Source organism: Nycticebus coucang, chromosome 12 (genome assembly GCF_027406575.1).
Source record: "Nycticebus coucang isolate mNycCou1 chromosome 12, mNycCou1.pri, whole genome shotgun sequence".
NCBI lineage: Eukaryota > Metazoa > Chordata > Mammalia > Primates > Lorisidae > Nycticebus > Nycticebus coucang.
In genome coordinates, this window is record NC_069791.1 from 13,718,841 (window position 1) to 13,742,514 (window position 23,674).

The 23,674-nt window shown below is 48.2% G+C and overlaps 1 protein-coding gene across 1 annotated transcript; it reads left to right on the plus strand.

The window, feature by feature from the left end:
- Positions 1–3,998: 3,998 nt before the first annotated feature.
- Positions 3,999–17,508, plus strand: LOC128562700 (keratin, type II cytoskeletal 73). The gene is made up of 11 exons (XM_053557917.1): positions 3,999–4,010; positions 6,462–6,466; positions 7,686–8,149; positions 9,847–10,061; positions 10,851–10,911; positions 11,509–11,604; positions 12,313–12,477; positions 14,307–14,432; positions 14,782–15,002; positions 16,168–16,202; positions 17,252–17,508. The coding sequence occupies exons 3-11, from the start codon at positions 7,703–7,705 to the stop codon at positions 17,506–17,508; spliced, it is 1,623 nt and encodes a 540-aa protein (XP_053413892.1). The 5' UTR covers positions 3,999–4,010; positions 6,462–6,466; positions 7,686–7,702.
- The last annotated feature ends 6,166 nt before the right edge of the window (positions 17,509–23,674 follow it).

Genomic DNA, 23,674 nt, shown 5'->3' on the forward strand with positions numbered 1-23,674 from the left:
AACACACACACACACGCACGCACTCTTACACACACACACACTCACACACACACACACACACACACGCATGCACGCTCTCACGCACGCTCACTCTGTCTCCTCCTGGCTCAGCTCACGCTCACTCTGTCTCCTCCGCTGGCAGAGAGCACATCGGAAGGCGCACTATTTCCGTCTAGCTTTGGAAGGTGGGCATGAGGCATCCTTGCTGCTCTCTTCTTGGGAAAGCTCAGCTTCCATTTTTAAAACAGTAGCTTCAGGTCCTTGAGCCTTGGTTGGCAGCCAAGCTGGTGTCATTATTGCCTAATTAAGGTGTTGTTATCATTATTGTTGGGAGGATAATTATCAGGTAAGTGGCCTGAGGGTGTGAAGTGGGAAGCAGCAGCCTGGGGGCTCAGGTGACAAGGGCAGCCATGCTGTAGGTCCCCAGCTTTGCCCAGAGGGTAAGTCCCCCCACCCCCCATCTTATACTGGGGTCCAGCAGTGTTGAAACGGGAGGTGGGTCTCATCAGTTCTGTCCTGAGCTCCATTTTGAGCACTAAGGGTATGGAAGATAGCTGGAGATAGGATCAGTGTAGATCTTGCCCTTGAGCAACCCCTAGGCTTCTGAGGGGCAGCATCAATTCATTCAACAAGCATTTACAGAGTACCTACTGTGTGCTCAACTCTGTCCTCCACACTGGTGCAAAAAGGTGGTCAAGACCCTTGTGAGGAAGGCAGGCGAGTTCACGGGCAGAGTGTGCTGAGAGAGGTGTTGGCTGGGCGTGGTGGCCGTCGGGAAAGCGACCCAGAGGAGGCAGATAGGGAGACTTCCTTGATAAAAGACCCTCAGAGCTGAGACCTGAATCCTGAAAGATGAGGATTTAACCGTGAAAAAGAGGGTGTGGTACCTCCTGTGACCAGAACAGTGCCTGGCACACAGTGGGTGCTCAGGAAATGTTGAATGATATAAAAGGGGATTGGCAAGAGCTCGGCTCTTCGGGCTGTTTGAGGAAAGTCTGGTGGAACCTGGAGAGAGACATGGCGGGAGAGGTAGGTGGGGCCAGAGGATGACAAGAGTGCCCTTCTGGGTAGAGTTTGCCCGAGACTTTCCTGTTTTGTTTTTTTCCCGCCAGAACATTGGATAATTTTTTTATTGTCAGAAGCTGGCAATAAAAAGAACAAAATAGTACTCAGATACATTACAAAAGTTAGGTCTAGTACATCATACCAAATATATAGTGTGCACATTTAGAATAATAGTGCAACAAAAACATTTTCTCTTGGTTACTATCCATTCGTTGTATAATTATTTTCGTTTAATTTGGCTGTGTATGGGTTTTAAATAGTTCACATCTCAAATGAGTCATTTAAACAGAAGCTTCAACACAATGCATATATCAATACATTGTGACATTATACATGGTAACAATACACATAAAACAACCAGGTTCATTACTCTTATTTATTTATTTATTTATTTATTTATTTATTTATTTATTTTTTAGAGACACAGTCTCACTTTATTGCCCTTGATGTGGTGTCACAGCTCACAGCAACCTCCAACTCCTGGGCTTAGGCAATTCCTTTGCCTCAGCCTCCCGAGCAGCTGGGACTACAGGCACCCACCACAACGCCCAGCTATTTTCTTGTTGTAGTTCAGCCAGAGCTGGGTTTGAACCCACCACCCTAAAGAACTCAGTAAGTGAAACCAGCAGAGATGTAGCTAATTTGCCCTTTCCTTTGTTCAAGCACAGATTCTGATCATTTGACTTTCCTGGTTTTAAAACTGAAAGTCCCATTGCCTGAGGACCCACTGAGTCCCAGGCAAACTGGGATGAGTAGCTGTCCTGAAGCTGCTTTACTTGACCAGTGGATTTTTTTTCTTTCTTTTTAAAATTTCAGATTAATGTGAGGGTACAATTAGGTTACGATGTTTGCATTTGTTAGGTGGAGTCCCTGTGTAGTTGTGTCCCACACCCCAAAGGTGTGCCATATTCCCATATACCCTCACACTGTGCCCGTTAAATGGGAGCACATCCATCCCCTCCCTCCTTCCTCTCCCTCTCCCCCTCTCCTTCCCCCCCAGCTTAAATTGAATTGAGTTTTTCTCTTATGTGGGCATGTATTAGATCATCTACTGGCTTCATATTAAAATTGAGTACTAAGAATGTGCTTCAACTCCACCCAAGTTAATACAAAAGATGTAAAGTCTCCATCTTTTTTGTGCCCAAATAGTATTCCATAGTGTACATATACCACAGTGTGTTAATCCATTCCTGGGTTGCTGGGCATTTAGGTTGTTTCCACATCTTGGTGATTGTAAATTGAGCTGTGTTGAACAATCTAGTGCAAACCTCCTTACAATAAAATGATTTTTTTTTCTTCTGGGTAGATGACTAGTAATGGGATTGTGGGATCAAATGAAAGGTCTATTTTGAGTTCTTTGTATCCTGTGGCTTTAAGCAGTGGAGTGACACAGGGTGAAGGCACTTACCTCCTAGGGCATGGCTAAGCCTGCCGGTATCCCATTCTGCCTTGTAGATGACTTTAGCCATGAACCCAAGTTCTGGACAGCAGGATATGAGTCTAACTGAAGTCATGCTCCCCATCGTTCTATTAACAGGCAGAGCCCTGAGAGCTGGGTTCAGGCTCAGGCTCAGGCTCAGATGAAAAGAAAAATATAAGGAAGTTTAAGAAACTCTGTAATCTCAGTCCTGGCCCAGACCTTCTGAATAAGAATCTCAGGGAAATGGGCTGTTATAAAAAGATTTCAGGTGATAGTGGTTCTGCGGTGAACTGCCTGGCTTCCATTCCTGGCCCCAGCTATGTGACCTTGTGTAACATAATCTCTCTGTGCCTTGGTATGTTAGCTGTATCTTCTTGATAGGGTTATTTTTAAAGATTAGGCCTAATTTAGGGAATTTTCAGACCTTATTTCTTTCGACAATCCTCTGTCTCCTCTCCTTCTGAACCCGGGGACATGAGCTATAGTTGCACAGGTCCCTGAGGCTCAGTTCATTTTATTCTTCAGTTTATTATTCAAGTCTCTCTATTATTCAGATTGAGTAATTTTTATTGATTTCTCTTCCACTTCATAGATTCTTTCTTTGGCCCCTTTATTCTGCTGTTAAGCCCATCCACTAAACTTTTTATTTTGGTTATTGTATTTCTCAGTTTTAAAACTTCCATTTGGTTCTTCTTGATATCTTTTATTTTTTTGTTGAAACTTTCTATTTTAAAAATCTTTTTAGCATGTTCTTAATTGCTCATTTAAGCATGTTTATCATGGCTGCTTTGAAATCTTTGTCAGATAACTTTAGCATCTGTGTTATCCAGGTACTGGTTGTCTTTTTCTTTTATTCAATTTGAGAATGTCCTTGTTCTTGGTATGAGAAACAGTTTTTTTTTTTTTTGAATCAAAACATAGACATTTTGGATATTATTATGAGACTGAATCTTATTTAAATCTTCCATTTTAGCTCTTTCTTCCGACATTGCCCTAGCAGAGGAAGGCGTGTGGGTGCCCCTTTGTTATTGCCAGGTGGGGGTGGAAGTCTGTTTCCCCACATTGTTCCCCACATGGTCAAGGACTTGTTACTGCCTGGTGAAGATGAAATTCTCAGCTTCCTTCTTGGATTTCCCTGATAGCATGAAACTTCTGGAGTGGTGGCAGTTGGGGCACCTCAGTATAGCCTGGTTAAAGTCTAGGCTTCCCACTCAGCTTTTGCTGATATGGGTGAGGCCATAATTTTTTCTGTGGTGTTTGGATGGAATAGAGTGCTTATTATCTACAATTGTTTTTTGTCTTGCCAAGCTGCCCCTTTCCTTTGCATTAGCTAAAGAGTCAGGCTTTTGTTAGGGCTTTAAAAAACTCTGTGCCCTTCCAAGTTGTTACCTTCTTCTGCCCCAAGTCTGGGTTATATGTATATAGGACACAAATAGAAAAGTCAGAGAAGTTGCCACCTCGCCTTTCCTTGGTTCCCGAGGTCTCCGTTAATGTGCCTGCTTCTGTCTACCTTTCAGAATCTTATGTTTGTGATGAGGTGAATAGTATGTCTTCCCCATCTTCCTGGGTGTGAAACTACAAATATTCTTTCACAACATGGTTTGATTTCCTCTGGGGGTGCTGAGAGAGGAATTTCCTTTGTGCTTTTACCGTTAGGAACTCTTGCCCTGGAGGTCTGGCAAGGGTCAAGGCGGGCTTGCTCGCTAGAGCACAGATCTGACTTGGTAATGGGGTAAAGATTACGTAAGGGTTCACGTGGCACTGAATTTCCCCTGATGAGAGTAATGGCAAGATGCAAAATGTAAGGGGATCACTATTTGAAAACACACTAAAAAGAGTTTTAAAGACAAGTGTTAGGGACCCTGTTCTTAGGGAGAATGATTTCAAGGGACACCAAAGAATCACCGTTTTGCCTGCTCCATGACTGCCAGAGAGTCCCTTGACCCTGAGTTTCTGGGAGTGAGTAGAGAGGATCAGATGTAGGACAGGACCTGGGTCTTGCCCTCAGGAAACTTTCTGGCCATCAGGGAAGATTGGTGGCACACATCCAGAGCACAGGTAGAGACACCGAACTGGAGGAGACAATTAATATGATAGATGCTGTTGTTTGGCCCTTCACATGGGAGGCTAGCAAGACAGAAGGGTTTAGACTGGGACAAATGATGGCAGTTTCTGGAGTGCCCTGATGGCAGATTCATAAGGAGGAAAGGCCACGTTGGGCAAGGGGCTGGCTGCTCGTAGGCGTTCACACAGCACACTGCAGAGTTAGCATTCACAGCATGAATACTTACGCTGGTCCTTGGGGGGATCTCAAGGCCTGTGACATGCAGTAGTTTGCAGTTTTGCTGAGACAGGATTCTGAATCACTTCCATACTGGTGCTGGGCTCCTAAAGGAATGTTTTAGGGAGAAGTTTTGGTTGGAACACTTAGCATCCTCATCACAATACAGTTTTTGGTCTTTATCATGCCTTACAAAGGGATAGAACCTTTGTGTTTAGTGAAAAAAAGACTAAAAAGATTACCAAGTGCTATTTCTTTCAGTGAAATCAAGGACATATAAGAAAATGATTGTTCTTAACTAAAAAATAGCTGTTTTGTTAAAAAAAATAAAAAGAAGGGGAGGTTGAATTTGTCAATGACATACCATAATTTTTGTACAGAATTAGAAAAGAGGGTTGGGCAAACTGTTCAAGTATTCTAGTTAGTGAATCCATGGGCAGTGCCTGTGGCTCAGTTGGTGGGGTACCTGCCCCATATACTGAGGGTGCCCAAACTGCATTTTTATGAAGAACATGATATACCATGGATATATTTGGTATTTGGGAATTGAGAAGTATTGAGTCATATTCTTTGGCAATGTCAAGGATCTATGAAATTCAAGTGCCTGCCCCTTCACCCCAATTTCGAGCTGGGTTTGATCTCATTAGTTCAGGACCAAGAACCTAGCACAGTACCTGGGACAGGGTCAGCCTTCAGCAGAAGTTTGAATGAATGAGTGAGTAGATGGCTGGCCGGCTGGACAAAAAAATAAGGCCGGCATAGCTCTGGAAGCGGAGTCAGAAGACTAGTCCTGGGGATTCTCAAGGCGGGGCATGTGTTTCTCAGGGACTTTTTGTTCTCTGGGTTCACACAAAGAAAGGACTCGTTAAATGTCTGCTAAAGGAATGGTGTTCTCAACTATCCGGGGCTTGGTTTCCCCATTAGAGAAATGTGGGTCATCTCCTCTCTAAGCAGACTGAGCTTCTGGGAGGCACTCTTTCAACCCTGTAAAGTGCTGCTCCAAATGCAGGGAAAACCCTTGAAGAAATTGGTCTGGGTGAGTATTTCATGAGGAGAACCCCCCGGGCAATTGAAGCAGCTTCAAAAATACACTACTGGGACTTGATCAAACTAAAAAGCTTCTGCACAGCTAAGAACACAGTAAGCAGAGCAAGCAGACAGCCCTCAGAATGGGAGAAGATATTTGCAGGGTATAACTCTGACAAAGGTTTAATAACCAGAATCCACAGAGAACTCAAACGCATCAGCAAGAAAAAAACAAGGGATCCCATCGCAGGCTGGGCAAGGGATTTGAAGAGAAACTTCTCTGAAGAAGACAGGCGCACGGCCTTCAGACATATGAAAAAATGCTCATCATCTTTAATCATCAGAGAAATGCAAATCAAAACTACTTTGAGATATCATCTAACTCCAATGAGACTAGCCTATATCACAAAATCTCAAGACCAGAGATGTTGGCGTGGATGCGGAGAAAAGGGAACACTTCTGCACTGCTGGTGGGAATGCAAATTAATACATTCCTTTTGGAAAGATATATGGAGAACACTCAGAGATCTAAAAATAGATCTGCCATTCAATCCTGTAATTCCTCTGCTGGGCATATACCCAGAAGACCAAAAATCACAACATAACAAAGATATTTGTACCAGAATGTTTATTGCAGCCCAATTCATAATAGCTAAGTCATGGAAAAAGCCCAAGTGCCCATCGATCCACGAATGGATTAATAAATTGTGGTATATGTATACCATGGAATACTATGCAGCCTTAAAGAAAGATGGAGACTTTACCTCTTTCATGTTTACATGGATGGAGCTGGAACATATTCTTCTTAGTAAAGTATCCCAAGAATGGAAGAAAAAATACCCAATGTACACAGCCCTACTATGAAACTAATTTGGGACTCTCACATGAAAGCTATAACCCAGCTACAACTTAACAATAGGGGGAAGTGGGAGGGGGGGGTAGAGGGAGGGGAATCGGAGGGATCACACCTGTGGTGCATATTACAGGGGTATTTGCGAAACTTGGTAAATGTAGAATGTAAATGTTTTGGCACAGTAACTGAGATAACGCCGGAAAGGCTATGTTAACCACTGTGATAAAAATGTGTCAAATGGTTTATGAAGTGAGTGTATGATGCCCCATAATCATATCATTGTATACAGTTATGATTTAATAAAAAAATTAAAAAAAAAAATAAAGTGCTGCTCCAGTATCAGCCATTGTAAACAGTGACAATGACCATTACTTCATAAGAGTGGGGGTCGCAGGATGGTCCAGGCACAAAGGCGTCAGTGTGTATAGGTGAAGGTGAGCAGGGCAGCCTGGCTGGCACAGAGGAGAAGGGGACCCATCTGGAAGGGCACAGCAGAGGCTGGCTCTGGGTTTCCAGTGGGTTCCTCTGGCCCTGGCCAGTCATGAGAACTGTCTCCAGGAGCCCTGGGAAGCCAGGCCACTGGAGTCTCTGCTTAACCACATAAAAGCAGCTCAGCCAGGGTCCCTGAAGCAGCTCATCTGATCCCAGCATGATTGTGAGATTTCTCACACAGGACACCATCAATTAGAGGTCTCCCCTCTGCACCCCTTCCATCCCAGCTCCTACCAGTCCCTGCATGAGGGCAATTGAGGCTGTGACAAACCTCTCAGACAAGATCTTTCTAGGGATAATTCGGACAGAGTAATTACCCTGTGCTAATTAGATAAGACTCAAATTACATGAGCAGGACTTGCAAGCTGGCACTTCAGGAGTTTTCAAGTTATTTACCTGGTGTCTGATTTTGCTGGGAGAAAATGATTTCTTGCCTCCAGGCAAACTGAACCTACAAATTAGGGCATGGCTCGAACCCTATAAAGGGGGAGCCCACCTTTACAGGCTGGTGACCTGCATCTCAGCTAAGGGTTAGCGTTTTGCCCCAGCTCTCTGGTTCCCCAAAATGAGCCGCCAATTCACCTGCAAGTCGGGAGCTGCCACCAAGGGGGCCTTCAGTGGCTGCTCGGCAGTGCTCTCGGGGGGCAGCTCGTCCTCCTGCCGGGCAGGAGGCAAAGGGCTCAGCGGGGGCTTCAGCAGTCGGAGCCTCTACAGCCAGGGCGGCTCCCGGAGCTTCTCTTTCACCGTGGCCAGTGGCAGTGGCCGGGCAGGGGGCTATGGATTTGGCCGGGGCCGGGCCAGTGGCTTTTCTGGCAGCATGTTTGGCAGTGTGGCCTTGAGGCCTGCATGTCCATCCTTGTGTCCACCTGGAGGCATCCACCAGGTCACTGTCAACAAGAGCCTCTTGGCCCCCATCCACGTGGAGCTGGACCCTGAGATCCAGAAAGTGCGCACCCAGGAGCGGGAGCAGATCAAGACTCTGAACAACAAGTTTGCCTCCTTCATCGACAAGGTGGGACTTTTTAGAGGAAGCTGAGCACAGGGCCCTGTCTGGAGCAGAGACACACCCAGGATGCAGACCCGGCCCAGGACAGAGCAGGGAGGAAAAGGACAAAGCCCTGGACATCAGACCCTGGGGATAGGGTTTAGCCAAGTGAGAAGGGCAGGAGAGCTTCATGGGGGAAGGAGTCCAGGGGACCCAGAAAGTGGCCTCAGGGTTGAGAAGTAGGAGGGTGATGGCCTGTGAGACTTTGAGGCCATGCGAAGGAAAGGCCTGTGACAGTAGGGGGTGTCTAGACAGCTGTGGGACCCAGCTCCTCTTCTCATGGGCTCTGCCAGCTCAGATCCCGTCTATAATTCACCTACCTACCATATAAAGCAGTGATTTTCAACCCGTGTGCCGCGGCACACTGTTGTGCTATCAGAGGATATAAGGTGTGCTGTGAAAAATTTTAAAGGTCATTAATTAAATTATTTTTGAAAGAAGTTCAAAGCATAGTAAATATATTCTTTTTTTTACTCTGTTTTTCAATCAACATAATTTAACTATAGGTTCAAGTGTGCCAGGAGATAAAAAAGGTTGAAACAATGCTATAAAGCAAGGCAGGTGGCAGTCACTGTGTGCTAGAGCAGCGGTTTTCAGAAGTGGCCCCAAACCCAGCAACAGCAGCGTCACCTGGACACCTGTTAGAAAGCACATTCTCAGGCTCCACCCCAGAGTGCCAGAAACAGCAACCAAGGTGGGACCTGGCAGTGTGGACTTAACAAGCACTCCAGGTGATGCTCAAGTTTGGGGGCCTCTGAGGAGCAAAGGGCAAGACGGTCTTGGAAAGTAGAGACTTCCTGAGATTAGAGGCGCTGGGGAAGCTCACCAGGAGTGACAGTGAGGCAGGCAGTGACACGCGAGTAAGAGTTTTCCAGATGGAGGTGGGAAAAAGGTGATCCAGGGAGACGGAGCATGAGCTGTGTTGTGGCTCGTGAGGGGCGTAGGAGACCTCGGGTTTCCCGGGGTGTTGGTGAGTGGAGGAGGGGCAGAAGGGCTTGGCACGTTGTGAAGAGCACAGTAGGAATGTGGACTTGACCCTGTAGGTCATGTGGAACCATCTGAGGGCTTTAGGCAAGAGAATGAAATGATATTTGTAGATTGCAACTTGAGAATGCTTATTCTGCTCCTGAGGAGGTGCTCTGAATGCGATAATAGAGATTCAGACGTGACAGCAACTTAGGAGGCCTTGAGACCCCAGATCAGCCAAGTGCCCACCTCCGGCTGGGCTGGGAGAGGCTATGCCCTAGGAAGCAGTGAGTAGTCTGGGCACAGGCAGGCCGCCAGGCCCTGAGCAGAGGGCCCAGGAATGTGAAGGCCAGTGCAGGCCAGCACAGGCGTCTGAGGATGCACCTTGAAGAGGCAGCCCAGGCTGAACACAGACACTGGTCCAGGCAGGTTTGAATCAGGGCAGGGTAGACAGAGCTCTGACAGAGGGAAAGGGAGATGATGTTGGGGCCCTACTGATCTTAGGGGCCCTAACAGAGTGAGAACCTTGGTCAGACAAAGGGACCCTAGGGGACAGAGAGGTATGAGTGGCATTTTTTAAGGACCAAGGCTCACTCACCTTTTAAACTAAGGCAGTAGAAGAAAACGCAGTTCCTGTGCAGGAGAGGAAACCTCATGTCCTCTCTCCCCATTGACTGAGTGTCGGGCATGGGTTCCAGGTGCGCTTTCTGGAGCAGCAGAACCAGGTGCTGGAGACCAAGTGGGAGCTGCTGCAGCAGCTGGACCTGAACAACTGCAGGAACAAGCTGGAGCCCATCCTCGAGGGCTACATCAGTGGCCTGCGGAAGCAGCTGGAGGCGCTGTCGGGGGACAGGGTGAGGCTGGACTCGGAGCTGAGGAGCGTGCGGGACGTGGTGGAGGACTACAGGAAGAGGTGAGCAGGAAGAGGGACGCTGTGCCTGCTGGCCCACCTCCTGGCACTGGGCTTAGTTGGGATGGGGACACATTTACTTTTGGCCTCAGGGGGACTGATCTCACCCACCCAGGCAAGATGAGAGACTTTTATGGGCAACCAGGTGGGCTGGGCAGTGGACAGCCAGCCTCTTGGGCAGTGTTGGGGCTGTCCTGACAGGTGGCCCCCTCCTTGGCACACTCCTGTTCCCCACTCGAGAAGGCCTTTGTGTGTGCCCCAGCCTTTTGGTCCCTGAGTACACCCAGTGTGCTTCCCAGCAGGGCAGGGGCCAGAGATCCTGGCAGGCTGTTTCTCTCACTTCCCTCAGGTCTGGACATTCAGGCCATGGTCCTCCTGCTTGCCCTGGGGAAAGTTACAACTTCCTTGGAACTCCCGCTTCAGGATGGAGGGGAGTTGTGGACAGGGGTGTCAGGCAGCAGAGGGGTCCAAGGGTTCTGGCTGAAAAGAGCCTCTGGCCTGGTCCTATGATTTGGATGCTGAGTGGGAAGGGGAGAAACCTACTCACTCCCCAGGCAGCAGAGGCAACCAGACCCCAGACCATCTGCTTAGGAGAGGGTTGCTTCAAACGCTACCCACGACGTTGGCAACATCATCCTAGTGTGTTGGGACAGACCTGAAAAGATGTGGAATAATACCTGTCAAAAGGCAGGCAATAGGAGCAACTCTTTTCTCCTTTCACAATGAGAACACACACGGAGTCACACGTGCAGACACACACACACTCTGCTCACCGGGGCGCCTGCTTTGCAGATATGAAGAGGAAATAAACAAGCGCACAGCTGCTGAGAATGAATTTGTGGTGCTTAAGAAGGTGAGGAGAAAGCATGGGCCCTGCGCCCAGCGGTGGGGGGATCAGAGGAGCGGGGAAGGACTGAGGTCTGTGCCCCAGGAAGCCTGGAGCTGAAGTGCAGAACTGCTCTGGACATCCTGGGACACCTGGGTGTTGGTCCAGCACACGGCGCTTGGTCAGCTCCTTTGTAGGGACATCCAGCAGACAGGAGCCCAGACTAGATAGTCAGTCCCCAGGTCACGTCGCTTTGTCTGGAAACAGGACATGCTTCGGGCAGTTGTAGATTTCCCTTCCAACCCTGCTCAAGTCTGGCAAATCACCGTGGCTGCCCTGGGGGTCATTCTGACTGCCAAATGGCCGGCTGAGTAGGAGACAGGGCTCCCCCACTTTGAGAAATAGAGGCAGAAGGAGCTCCAGAGACATGAGGAGCTCACCCACGGTCTCACCGTGCATCTGGACAGTGAGTCCAGCTAGAAGTCAGGTTCCTGCCTCCTGGGTCTTAAGTCCATTCCCTGGAGCAGCTGGCCACAGGGCCGGGCACCAGGGTGTCAGTTCCTAGGAGAGGCCCGCCTGGGTTTGAAAGAAGGTGACGGGAGGGAGTCTCTGGATTCTCCTCAGGACGTGGATGCGGCTTACATGAGCAAGGTGGAGCTGCAGGCCAAGGTGGATGCCCTAGACGGAGAAATCAAGTTCTTCAAGTGCCTGTATGAGGGGGTAAGCCTCCCCCCCAGCTCCAGCTCTGTATTCTGGAGGGACAGATGTGTGATTAGAAGTTACTATTTATCAGAAACTTTTAGTAGGGACAGCCAGCAGACAGGAGCCCAGGGACCTCTAGCATTTTGGGTTCAGGGAGCTTTGTGGATCAAAGGTGGGAGTGACAATCTATCCTGATGCCCCATCTGTCCCTGCTGACCCTACAAATACCCTGCCGTCACATCCTTCAGGAAGCCATAGGACCTGAATAGCTTCCCACTGAACTTCAGCCAGGCATTTTCTCATTCCCACCGGTCTCCTCTCTGCTGCTTGGGATGTTTCCTGGGATCTTGGGCCGGAGTCCCCAGAGTAGAGGCGAGGACTCCCACACCCTTTCTACTTCCTTATGCATGTCTTGATTTAAGCCTCTGCCTATTGGCCAAGCATCCATGGGCTCTTGTGTCCTCACTGTCCCTTATGTGGTGGCCAGGCTGTTTCTCTTCATTTTCCCTACTCCTGTCCTGTCTCAGGTCATGGTCCTATGGGCTATTTTCTTCTTTGGCTGCTTCAAACCCATTCAGCAGTTTTTAGGTGTGGTATTGAAACCTCTGGCCAGTGCCATTCTGTGGGCTTTGGGGAATGCAGCTTACATCTGTTTGGGATGGTCTGGGGCCGTCCCACCAGGACAGGGTCATCACCTTGGCATCCTCCTCCTTGTGTTCCCTGTAGGAGATTGCTCAGATACAGTCCCACATCAGTGACACGTCTGTCATCCTGTCCATGGACAACAACCGGAGCCTGGACCTGGACAGCATTATCGCCGAGGTCCGAGCCCAGTACGAGGAGATCGCCTTGAAGAGCAAGGCTGAGGCTGAGGCGCTGTACCAGACCAAGGTGGGCCGTGCGCCTCCCCAGTCATGTGTGCAGGGGCCTCTGTTCTAGTCTCTGGGCTGCCTCATTACCCGCTGTGATGACCCACAGCTTGCTAGGAGCACGCCACTGTCCCGGGCACCGGGGAAGCCTGGAAGGAGAGAGTGTTAGTCAATTTCACATTGTCATAAAGGAGTACCAGAGCCTGGGTAATTTATAAAAGAAAAGTGGTTATTTATAATTCCCCTTCTTTTGTTAGGGGTAAACTCTACATGAGCTGAATTTTATTTATGGAGTCCAAACAACAGTATTATGAAGGCTTATTTTAATTACTCCCCTTCTAAAGATGGAGAAGATAGGACTCAAGCAGTTCCAGTAACGTGCTAAGGGCATTTCCCCAGGGAGTGGTGAAGCCAATCAGAATCTAGTGGCTGCAGATTCCACTGTGTGTAGGCAGAAAGTCAGAAGAGAGTCTGGTAAGAAGCATTTGCTCCAACGGCTGTGTGTGGGCAGACAGCGGAACTCAGAAGGAAGCTGTTTGGTGTCGCAGCTGGTGCGGGGAGCCATCCTGCTTGCACGGCCTTCAGGGAAGTGGGATAATGACACCTTTCCCAGGGTTAACACTAAAGATAAGATGCAGGGACCAAAGAGAGAAGGCCCTTTCCCTTCCGGGGGACTTGGCATCTTTAGGAACAATCCTGAATCTAGAGCCATGCTGGGGCTGAGCACCCAGGGATGGAGACCAAGACTGCCCCAGACTGCTGAAGGTCACAGATGTTTTATGTTCCCCTTGAACCAAATTCTGGATGGAATTGACACCTTCCTTCGACAATTTAATGGATGCCATCAAAGGCAGGAATAATCCCAAATTAGTAGATGACCCCAAATTCATGGCTGGTGGTGTTGGGGTATATCTGGATCCACTCTGCCACTCATACAGAATATTCCTCCCAGCTGTGCCCTCCTGCTGTCCCAGCCCAGCAAGAGGCCGGTAGCCTGGGCCCACTAAGTTGTCAAGGAGAGGGAGTCACAGGAAACATAGATGGACAGCTCGTTGGCTCCCTCAGTCATTCATTCACCCTTTCATTCATTCACCAGACCTGTTTTGGGCATGGACCACATACAGTGCTAGGTACTGGGAATTCAGATATAAAAGAAAAGGTCCTGCCATCCATTCATTCTGAATCTGATGGCAAAGGCATAGAAATGTACGATCGCAGTACAGTGTGGGAAGACCTGTGGACCCGTGTGTTGGGAGCAATGGGAACAAAATTACACCCAACAAGGGGGTCAGGGAAGGCCTCCTGGAGGAAGTGAGCCTGCATTGGCTCAGTTGGAGCTAGCTGGGGGGAAAGGAACGATGGGTGAGAAGGGTTTCTCAGGTGGAGGGAGAAGCTCATGCAAAGGTGCAAAGGCTCAGAGACACAAGGGCACATGGGACATTTGGGGAACCATGGGATTGTTTTGCATAGCTGGGGAGCCAGTTAGGTAATGGGTAGTGAGAAATGAGCACCTGGCATGCTAGGAGTTTGAATCTGAACTTGACTTTGAAAGGCTATAGGCACAGGAGCATCATACTTGGAGTTGTGTGTTGTAAAGTTGCACTGTGGAGAGCATGGGGCATTCCACAGTCCTAAAAATCTAGCCATCAGTGAGATTAGCTGTGCTTAAGGCAAGCAAATCCAAAGAGCAAATGTTTGAAAGGAAGGCTGTCGATAGGCCTGGTGAGGCTGGGGACCTCTACCACCGCTGCCACCTCCACCAGGCTCCCCAAGCAAATGCACAGTCTCTGTGCCAGGCTGAGCTCAGCTGAGACCCAAGTCAATGTCTTGCTTTGGTCATTCTCTCTTCAGTTCCAGGAGCTGCAGCTGGCAGCTGGCCGGCATGGAGATGATCTTAAATACACCAAGAATGAGATCTCAGAACTGACCCGTCTTATCCAAAGGCTGCGCTCTGAGATCGAGAGTGTGAAAAAGCAGGTGAAGGGGGCTGGGTGCTCCTGACTCGCTCCCAAGGGAGGGGTGAACTGCTCAGCATGCCCCCCTCCTTCATTGGGCCTCCACCTCAGAAGCCCCTTCCTCAGATGGGCCCCTCCCGTCCTACACACTGAGATGCCAGCTAAAGTCTGGAATAACTGTGGAGTCTTTTCATAAAGTCATGAGGCTCAGTCCCAGGTTGACAGTTCTCTACTGCCATGGTTGTGGCTGGGTCTCTGCTCTTGGAAATGGGCAGGACTAAGGAGGGTTTGACCACTGTGAGTGTGTGTGGGGTTGAAGTGAGGCCCAGGGTGCTTTAGAACTTAGGGGAACTGCAACCTTCTGACCTCAGTGCACCAACCTGGAGACAGCCATTGCTGACGCCGAGCAGCGGGGCGACTGTGCCCTCAAGGATGCCCGGGCCAAGCTGGATGAGCTGGAGGCCGCCCTGCACCAGGCCAAGGAGGAGCTGGCGCGGATGCTGCGGGAGTACCAGGAGCTGCTGAGCCTGAAGCTGGCCCTGGACGTGGAGATCGCCACCTACAGGAAGCTGCTGGAGAGCGAGGAGTGCAGGTGGGCAGACGAAGGGGCTGGAAAACCCTTTGCAATCCTCTCACTCAGCATGTCCCAGAATGTGAGGGCAGGCTGCTAGGGGTGTTGGAGATGTTATACAAACACAGCCTTAAACAGCATTCAGCCAACTAAAGTGACAGCAATTTCTGTTTTTAGCAACTCTCAGACGTTTGCATACATCCCTATTGATAAAGAGATGGTAGATCTCAGGTTTAGAGTCTTTGGGCAGACAACAATATCTGAGCCAAAAAAATGTAAATTGTTTTATTTTCATTATATTATTTATTTATTTATTTAGAGACAGAGTCTCACTTTGTTGCCCTCGGTAAAGTGCCATGGCGTCACAGCTCACAGTAACCTCCAGCTCTTGGGCTTAGGCGATTCTCCTGCCTCAGCCTCCCGAGCAGCTGGGACTACAGGCACCCACCACAATGCCCAGCTATTTTTTATTGCAGTTTGGGTGGGGTATATGGGGCTGGCACCCTACTCACTGAGCCAAAGGCGCTGCCCCATTATATTATTTTTTCTGCTATCTTTTTTCTCATTTGGTTAGGTAATAATACTGATTTTCTATTTATCCAGGTGATATGAAACTTCTTTTTAAGAGAAATGTGATTTTGTTTTAAAAGGCAGAGTCAATTAAACATATTAAATATATATAACAGTGTAAGTTGTACATGGTTGTAGCAATAGTTGGAAGGGTGGTTCACCAAACGCTGACATTTGGAAAATGCTGTTCTAATCTAGCACCCTTTTATAACTGAAACTTGGAGAGGAGAAATTGCTGGTCCCCAAACCATAGAGTTAGTTATTAGTAGCAACTCCTGATCCTGTCTTTCCACCTATGTACTAATTGGGGCATCAGCTTCACAGGAGTAAAGAAATGGGTTCAAGGGAAACCCAGTGGGAGGAACGCTGGGAGGTGGTGATGGTGTCGGGGCTCCAAGATTGAGGCTCCAATCTCTGAAGCAGGTAGAGTGGACTGAGGAGGATGAGGGAGGGCTTAGCGACATGCAGAGGCAGTCAATGTCATCTGGTCAGCTGGGGGTGGGGTGTGGAGGCTGAGCCAGCCTAGCTGGTGCCTTCTGGGTCTATGTGGAGATGGGGTGAGGGTAACTCTGGGGGTTCACATGATGAAGACGCCTTGTGCTTTCTCTTTGTGCAGAATGTCTGGAGAACACACCAGCTCTGTGAGCATTTGTGAGTATGCCACACCTTTGAGGGAATATTTTTAGCCCATCAACAACCACAGGCTGGGCATGGTGGCTCACACCTGTAATCCTAGCACTCTGGGAGGCTGAGCCGAGTGGATTGCTTGAGGTCGGGAGTTTAAGACAAGTCCAAGCAAGAGCGAGACCCATCTCTACTAAAAATAGACAAACTAGCCAGGTGTAGGAGTAGGCACCTGTAGTCCTACTTACTAAGGAAGCTGAGACAAGAGGATCACTTAAGCCTAGGAGTTTGAGGTTGCTGTGAGCTGTGATGCCATGGCACTCTCCCAGGGTGACAGAGTGAGAGTCTATCTCAAACAACAACAACAACAACACAAACAACACAAGTGAGTGGGTTCCTATCACTGACCTATGCCTGGTAGGCTGTCACTTGCCTACCTCCCTTGCCAAGACCCGAGGCCTTCCCATTTGGAGCGGCCACTTCCCCGCTGGAGTCAGCACCCCTCACATTCTGGCATTGCACCCTTTCTCCTTCCCCAGCAGTCTCATGCTGGGATGAAACCCTCAGCCCCCTTCACCCTTCCACCACCCCCAGCTGCTTTCCTTAACGAGGAACTGTGAGCACAGCAGGCGCATCTCACTGTGCACAGACACAGCCATGCACGTGCTGTGCCCATCAGTTTAAGGCCGGCATGTAGGGCTCCGTTCAGTCCCCTAAGACAGGGGCCAGCAAACACTCTCCTAGTTCAAACAATCAGGAAAGTCATTTGAAAAAACAGCCTTGGGAATGTATTCTAAGGTTGAATGCAAGAACTCTGTGGCTTACCTGCTGCCTGAGCACTGCTCGCCCCTTGGGGGCAGCTCTTACCACTCCTGTTCATTCCAAGAGTGACGAGCACCTGATCTGGGGCATTGTGGGATGGGGGCTGTTCTTCCTGGTGCTTAAGCTGCTCAGGTAAACCCAAGTTTGTGCAAAGTGTTTGCTGAAGAGGAAGGCATTTATGCTAGTAGGGGGCTGGGATGTTGGAGGGGAACTCAGGGCCACACACTGACCACTCCTCCCTCTCTCCTCCGCAGCGGTCATCAACAGCTCAGCACCCGGCACTGTGGGCACAGGGGCCGGCTTTGGGTTCGGTGGCAGCAGCACCTATGGCTATTGGCCCAGTTCTGTCAGTGGGGGGTACAGCTTGCTGTCTGGGGGCTGTGTCACTGGCAGTGGGAACTGCAGTCCCCGTGGGGAGGCCAAGGTCAGGTTGGGGAGTGCAAGTGAATTCAAAGACACCCAGGCGAAGACCTTAGCTCTGAGCTCACCCACCAAGAAAATCACGAGATAGAGGGGAGGATAGCCTGTCTCCCAGCAGTCCGCCTCGCCTTGGTTTTTGCTGAACTCCCTTCTCTAGCAGACCCCTCTGCTACCCACTATGCCATCATCTCCTTGCTTTTCTTTGCCACTGACACCTCTTCCTTCTTCCTGCTCTTTGGCCTCAGTCTTTCTCAATGTAGAATCAGGATTCGAGACTGGGGCCATCTTGCCTGTCTTTCTCCCTCCATACAAACAGAGCCTCCGACTTAACTGAGCTCCCCCTTCCTGCTGACGGCGTCACCCTTTCTCTGCCTGCATGTCTCCCTACAGAGGAAGCTTCCCTCTTAGAGGCAACCAGAATCTTCCCTCTGCCCCTTCCACACACGGGCTTGGTAACTATGTGGCTGTGTACATCCTGGCCACATGAGGCTTCAGGTCTGCTCACCAGCTTGTAAGAACTGCCTCCTGCTAGAGCAGCACCAGCTCAGGCAAAACACCTGGAGACAGGCTGTATCTCACATGGCCACGCACAGTCCGTAGCTGGGAGTGGCCTGTTCCCATCGCCTGAGGCAATTGTGCTCTCAATCTGTGAGTGCCTGTCCTTCAGTAGGCCCCACCCACCTGCTCCCTGTGTCTCACCAATAAACTGATAAAACATGTGCAAGGTCAGGCTGCTTCTCTCCCCTAAGGGAATCCTCATCTCAGACCATGTCTTTTCTGCACATGGAGTGGTCAATGAACAAGAACCAGGGGTATCAGTAGGGCTGGAAGTGTCTTCTGACCTGAGTGAAAGATCAGCCTGGAGGATCCCTTCCAAGTCATGCTTTCCCCATGCCAGTGGCCCCGGGAATGGACAATCCCTATGACGATTCAGGTTATCAGCAGGGAGAGGAGCCAACATTTATCTGGTGGCAATATTTGAAACTGGATGAGAGGCAGCAGAAAGGTCAAGTGATAGCTGTTCTCTGTCCTCTGAGAAAAGGCCCAAAGGTAGATTTCTCTTGGAAGTAATGACCTATATTCTCTTGGTCCTTAGTAAAGTTTCTACTCTGTTGAGTATGGGTGTGTATGTGTGTGTGTGTGTGTGTGTATATACAATGCATATACATATATGTATGTATGAGTCTGTGTATGTGTCAGTGTGTTTGTGTATGTGTTTAAGTATGAGGCAATCTATGGTAAACATAACCTTGCTTTCAAAACACTCATGTGCTCAGAGATTTCTCACAGGTCTCCAGGCCACAGCGATGTTATCAGGATGTAACAGGATACAAAAGCAAATGAGAGACTAGCACACATTCAGGTTGGGGCTCCCAGGTTGCGTCTGAACAGGGCCCAGAAAGAGTCCTACCTTTCAAGTCAAAGCTTTGAATTCAGATTTAGACTCTGCAAGGAACTCGTGATGATGGGCAAAGCCCTGCACCCTTTTGAACCTCATCTCTTTAGCCACAAAATAGGAAGACTACTGTTCCCTGATGGTTGTTAGGTTAAAAGGAGACAACATGAGGATGACTGATGCAACTCCTGGTAACAAAGTTGGTGCTTAATGAATGTTAGTGGACTGAGGCAAGAGAATCGCCTAAGCCCAAGAGCTGGAGGTTGCTGTGAGCTGTGATGCTACGGCACTCTACTGAGGGCGACAAAGTGAGACTCTGTCTCTAAAATGAATAAATAAATAAATGTTAGTGGAAGCAAAATCTTGTCCTCCATATTTTTTGGTTCAAAAACTTGACCTAGTTAGCTCTCTGAAAAGAGGTGTGTAGCTGCTGGTAAAGCAATTCACAAAATCCAAACTTAGAGCGATCATCTTGTAAACTATAGTGCCAGTTCGTGCGTTTCCCAGAGGAGAACTGACTGGCAGAAAACCGAGTCTCAGGAATATACATACGGCCAGGGAAGAAAGTCAGACCAACAAGTATTTATTAGGTGGATGTCCAATGCTCGGCACGTATTAGTGCTGGGGATGCAGTGATGAAGAAACCTGCTCCACACCCCGAGGGAGACACATCCACACAAAACGTAACTGCAGTAGGCGAGATAGCAGCAGCAGCAGAAGTCACAGAGGCAGCACAGAAGAGAGTGAGGCCCTTCAGGAGGTCAGAGAAGGTCACAACGGAAGCCATGTGTGGAGAGGTGTTAGAGGACGGATAGGAATTTAATAGGTGGACAGGAGTGGGAAGGGAGCTTTGTAGGGAGGTGCTAGCAGGGTAAAAATAGGTTACTATTGCCGTGGTGTGAAGTGTAGGGCTGGAGGAGGGTCAGTAGGTTGTGAGGGAGGGTGCAGTGGCACTTGGAGTCAGGGAGGTGGGCAGCAGCTATCCAGAGAGGCCCTTTTTTGTCTGCTAAGAGCTGAGATTTTATCCCCCAGAGCTCCCTTGGGTGTCACATGGACCCTGAGTCAGGAAGACTCTGCCACTCTGTGACGCAGGCAAGATACTTCTGTTCTATAAGCCTCAGTTTCCTCACCTGTAAAATGGGTCTAAAATAGGAGTTACCTCATAAAGTTGTCATGAGAATTAAATTGAATGAAATAATGTCTGAGAATTACTCACTTTAGTGCCTGGCACATGGAAAGTGCTCCATAAATGATGGTTCTTATTACAGCTAGGTATAAATTATTCTTTTAAGAAACTTAAGTGAGAAGGGAAAGTAGAAAAGGTCTACTAGTGATCAGAAGATTATTTGATGAACATGAACTTAAGATAAAGAGTGCTGGCTTTGAAGAGATATTCCTGCCATCAAACTTCTATGCTTGGATCTTTCTATGCTTAGAGTGAACACTGCCTCAGTGGACCCTCCCTGAAACCTGAGCAGCTTAACGTGACAGAGATGTATTCCTCACTCACAGTCCAGGGTGGGTTAGGGCAGTTGTCCCACATGGTTCCCCCAAGAGGTGTCTCAGGGACCTATCCTCTCCTGTCTTGTAGCCCTGCCACACAGGGCATAAGACCTCCAAGGTCACTGAGACAGGGGAAAAGAGATGGAGGTGGCACAGGGGCTGCCCCTTGGAGGGACATGACTCAATGCCACTCACATGCCCTATTCCCTTATTTTTCAAGGTTATACCCCACTTTAGAAATATGGTGTTTATTTATTATAAGAATAAAACATGTATTATAACAATGATATACTCATATAATCCACTTAAAGAGGTTTCAATTTTGACACATACACATACTGTGCTTTGAACTTCCTTTGAAAGTAATTTAGTTAATGATCTTTAAAAATTTTCATGGTATGCCTAAGATCTTCTCATGGCACACCTGACACACCTTCCTCAGTCTAGATACCCGATGCCAGACCTAGGCGAGAATGACACTGGCACACGCTCTCCCGAGTCCATGCAAACACCCTCCCTTTGGTTTTGACAGTGCAACTCTGGCAATTGCCGTGAACTAGATCAGCCTGCATACTGTACTTCGGTCTACTTCATGTTTTTAAGGAAATATTGTTAAGTCTGTTTGGATTTGGGAAATTCAAGTCTATTTAGTGGTGAAGGGGAGATACCTTGTTCAGTGTTTCTTAAAGAACACTCCTTGAAACTCTGGGTCCCATATTTGGCTAAAAAGAGGGCTCTGTGGTCTAAAACAGGTCTGGAAAACCCTGAGTTTTTGTGCATGTTCTGAAACTTTGTTTTTGATACTAGAATCAGCCTTCCTCCTTTACTCTAGATTTCTTGGAAAAAAACTTACTTATAAAAATATTATATGCTTATTAGAAAATTCAGAAATATTAAGAGGTAGAAAAAGCCCCACGATTCATAATCCCACCTCTCAGCCAACATGTGTGAAAAACATTAAGTTTTGTATCACCCTTTGGCACAATAGAAAGCATTTTGTATTTTGTTGTTGTTGTTATTGTGGTTTAACACCATCCATCCATCCATTTATTTCTTTAATAGACTTTATTTTTTAGAGAAATCTTAGGTTTATGACAAAATTGAGTAGAGGATATCGAGGTTTCCCACGTACCCTGTCTCCACACAGGCACAGCCCCCCAGCTTAGCAACATTTCCCCCCCCGAGTAGTACATTTCTTAGGAACTTATGTTGGACCCGTTATTATCATCCAAAGTCCATAGTTTACATTAGGATTCACCTTTGGTGTCACATCTGCTATAGGTTTGCACAAATGTGTAATGACATGTACCTGCCATCCTGGTCCTGTACAGAGTAGTTCACCGTCGCCTTAAGCGTTAATGGATCTAGAAAGTCCTGCAATAAGATGCCTGTTTAACTTTTTTTTTTTAAAACCCAGCACAGAATCCATCCTCATGCTTCTTCTCCATATGATGCCTATTATTTTTTTAAGAACTAGTGTTTCAGGGCATAAGAGAGCTGGTTTAACCAGTGACACATCTGCAAGTCCTGGTTTAGAGTGCCTTCACCCATCTTTTGATGTAGAACTCTGGTTTCAAATGGTGACATTCCTGGCCTCGTCTACCAATGTAGGGGGTTGTTTTAACCCAAGAACAAATAGCAGAGGTGGTGACCAGGGCCTGAGGTGATACTGTAAGCTGCTGCCAGAGATAGAAGCATTGAGAACCCCTCCTGCCAGGCCTCTGCCACCTTTGATCTGCTCACATCCCAGCACATCTGGGGCCTCTGAAATCTGTCTCCTCATGATCTGTGATAAAGGTGATCCAGGGTTGAGGCATTTCTGATTCATCCAGTCAGTCAATGGGAAGATAGGAAAAGGTCATCTTACTGATTCTCTAGCCCTGGGCAGAAGAGCCCTGGTCCCAGAGGGACAGGTGTTGCAGCTCTTTAGAAAGTTTCCAGAGAAAAGGTGATTTCAAAGACATTATTTGTAAGCCAATCTCATGTAAGAATTTTCCATTCTCAATTTAGATCTTTTTCTTGCATTTTTATTCTCTCTCTCTTTTTTTTTATGAGACAGATTCTCACTATGTCACCCTCTGTAGATTGCTGTAGTGTCACAGCTCACAGCAACCTCAAACTCTTGGTCTTAAGTGATTCTCTTGCCTTAGCCTCTCAAGTAGCTGGAACTACACGTGCCCACCACAATGCCCGGCTATTGCATTTCTATTCTCAATAGCCAGAATTAATAAATTCTTTCCTGTACTTATGGGGAAAAATGGGCTAAAATTATGCAGCAGAAGGGTGAAGAATCTCATGAAATAATGAAAAGCATTTCAGGGGTCCTCAAACTGCGCCCATGGGCCATATGAGGCGGTGTGATTGTATTTTTTGTTTTTTTACTTCAAAATAAGACATGTGCAGTGTGCATAGGAATTTGGTCATAGTTTTTTTTTTTAAACTATAGTCCAGCCCTCCAAGTCTGAGGGACAGTGAACTGGCCCCCTGTTTAAAAAGTTTGAGGACCCCTGAAGAGCTTCTGGAAGGGCCTACGGGTCACCTAGCCACACTGACATTGCCCCTCCTCTCTCCAGAGGGAGTGGACTATTAGCCTCTCCTCTGAGGCACCTCCGAGAGTCCACTCTCTTCCCCACCCAAGACACCCTAGACACCCGTATCTGTTCGTCTGTGTCTGGCGCCATTGCCACCACTCACCTCATACCCGTGGGGCAAACACCTTGGCTGTTATTATGCCCTTTGATTGGCCCAGTGGAGGATGTGTCAGCCAATTACCCCCAGGTACCATTTGGGCACCCCTTTAGGTCTTCAAGGGAAGTCCAGGCTCCAGGGTACATCTGAGAGCACCTGTCTGTTTCATAGTGAACTTGAATATCCCTGGTGCCAAGGCCTGGGCTGGGTGTGGGGGAGCAGGGCAAGGAAGGGTTGATACAGGGCGCCCTGTCAGTCTGATGGAGGAAATGGGACCCCAAGACTTAGCTGGACCAAGAAAATAACAGCAATGAAACAATGCCACCTGGGTGCCAGAAGAACAGGAAGGCTGTCTCAGAGAAGCCCGGAAGACAACTTAAGTTGGGGAAAAGGTCACTTGATCCAGATCCACTGGAGAAGGAGCCTCCCGAGCTCCACTCCTGTTGCTGGTTTCTGATGTGAGGAGTCTTCCCGGCCCTCTTGACCTGTTCCTGATAATTGGTCACATCTTGATGCTGAACTGGCGATGGCAGTGTAGCAAATGTCCTGTTCAGAGGTTTCTTAGATTGGATAAATGAGCCCCTTCTTCCATTAAAAAGAAAATTAAAACAAACACAACAAAAGCTCACCTGCCAAACCAGGCCTGAAGCCTTCCTGCGTCACCTCCCAG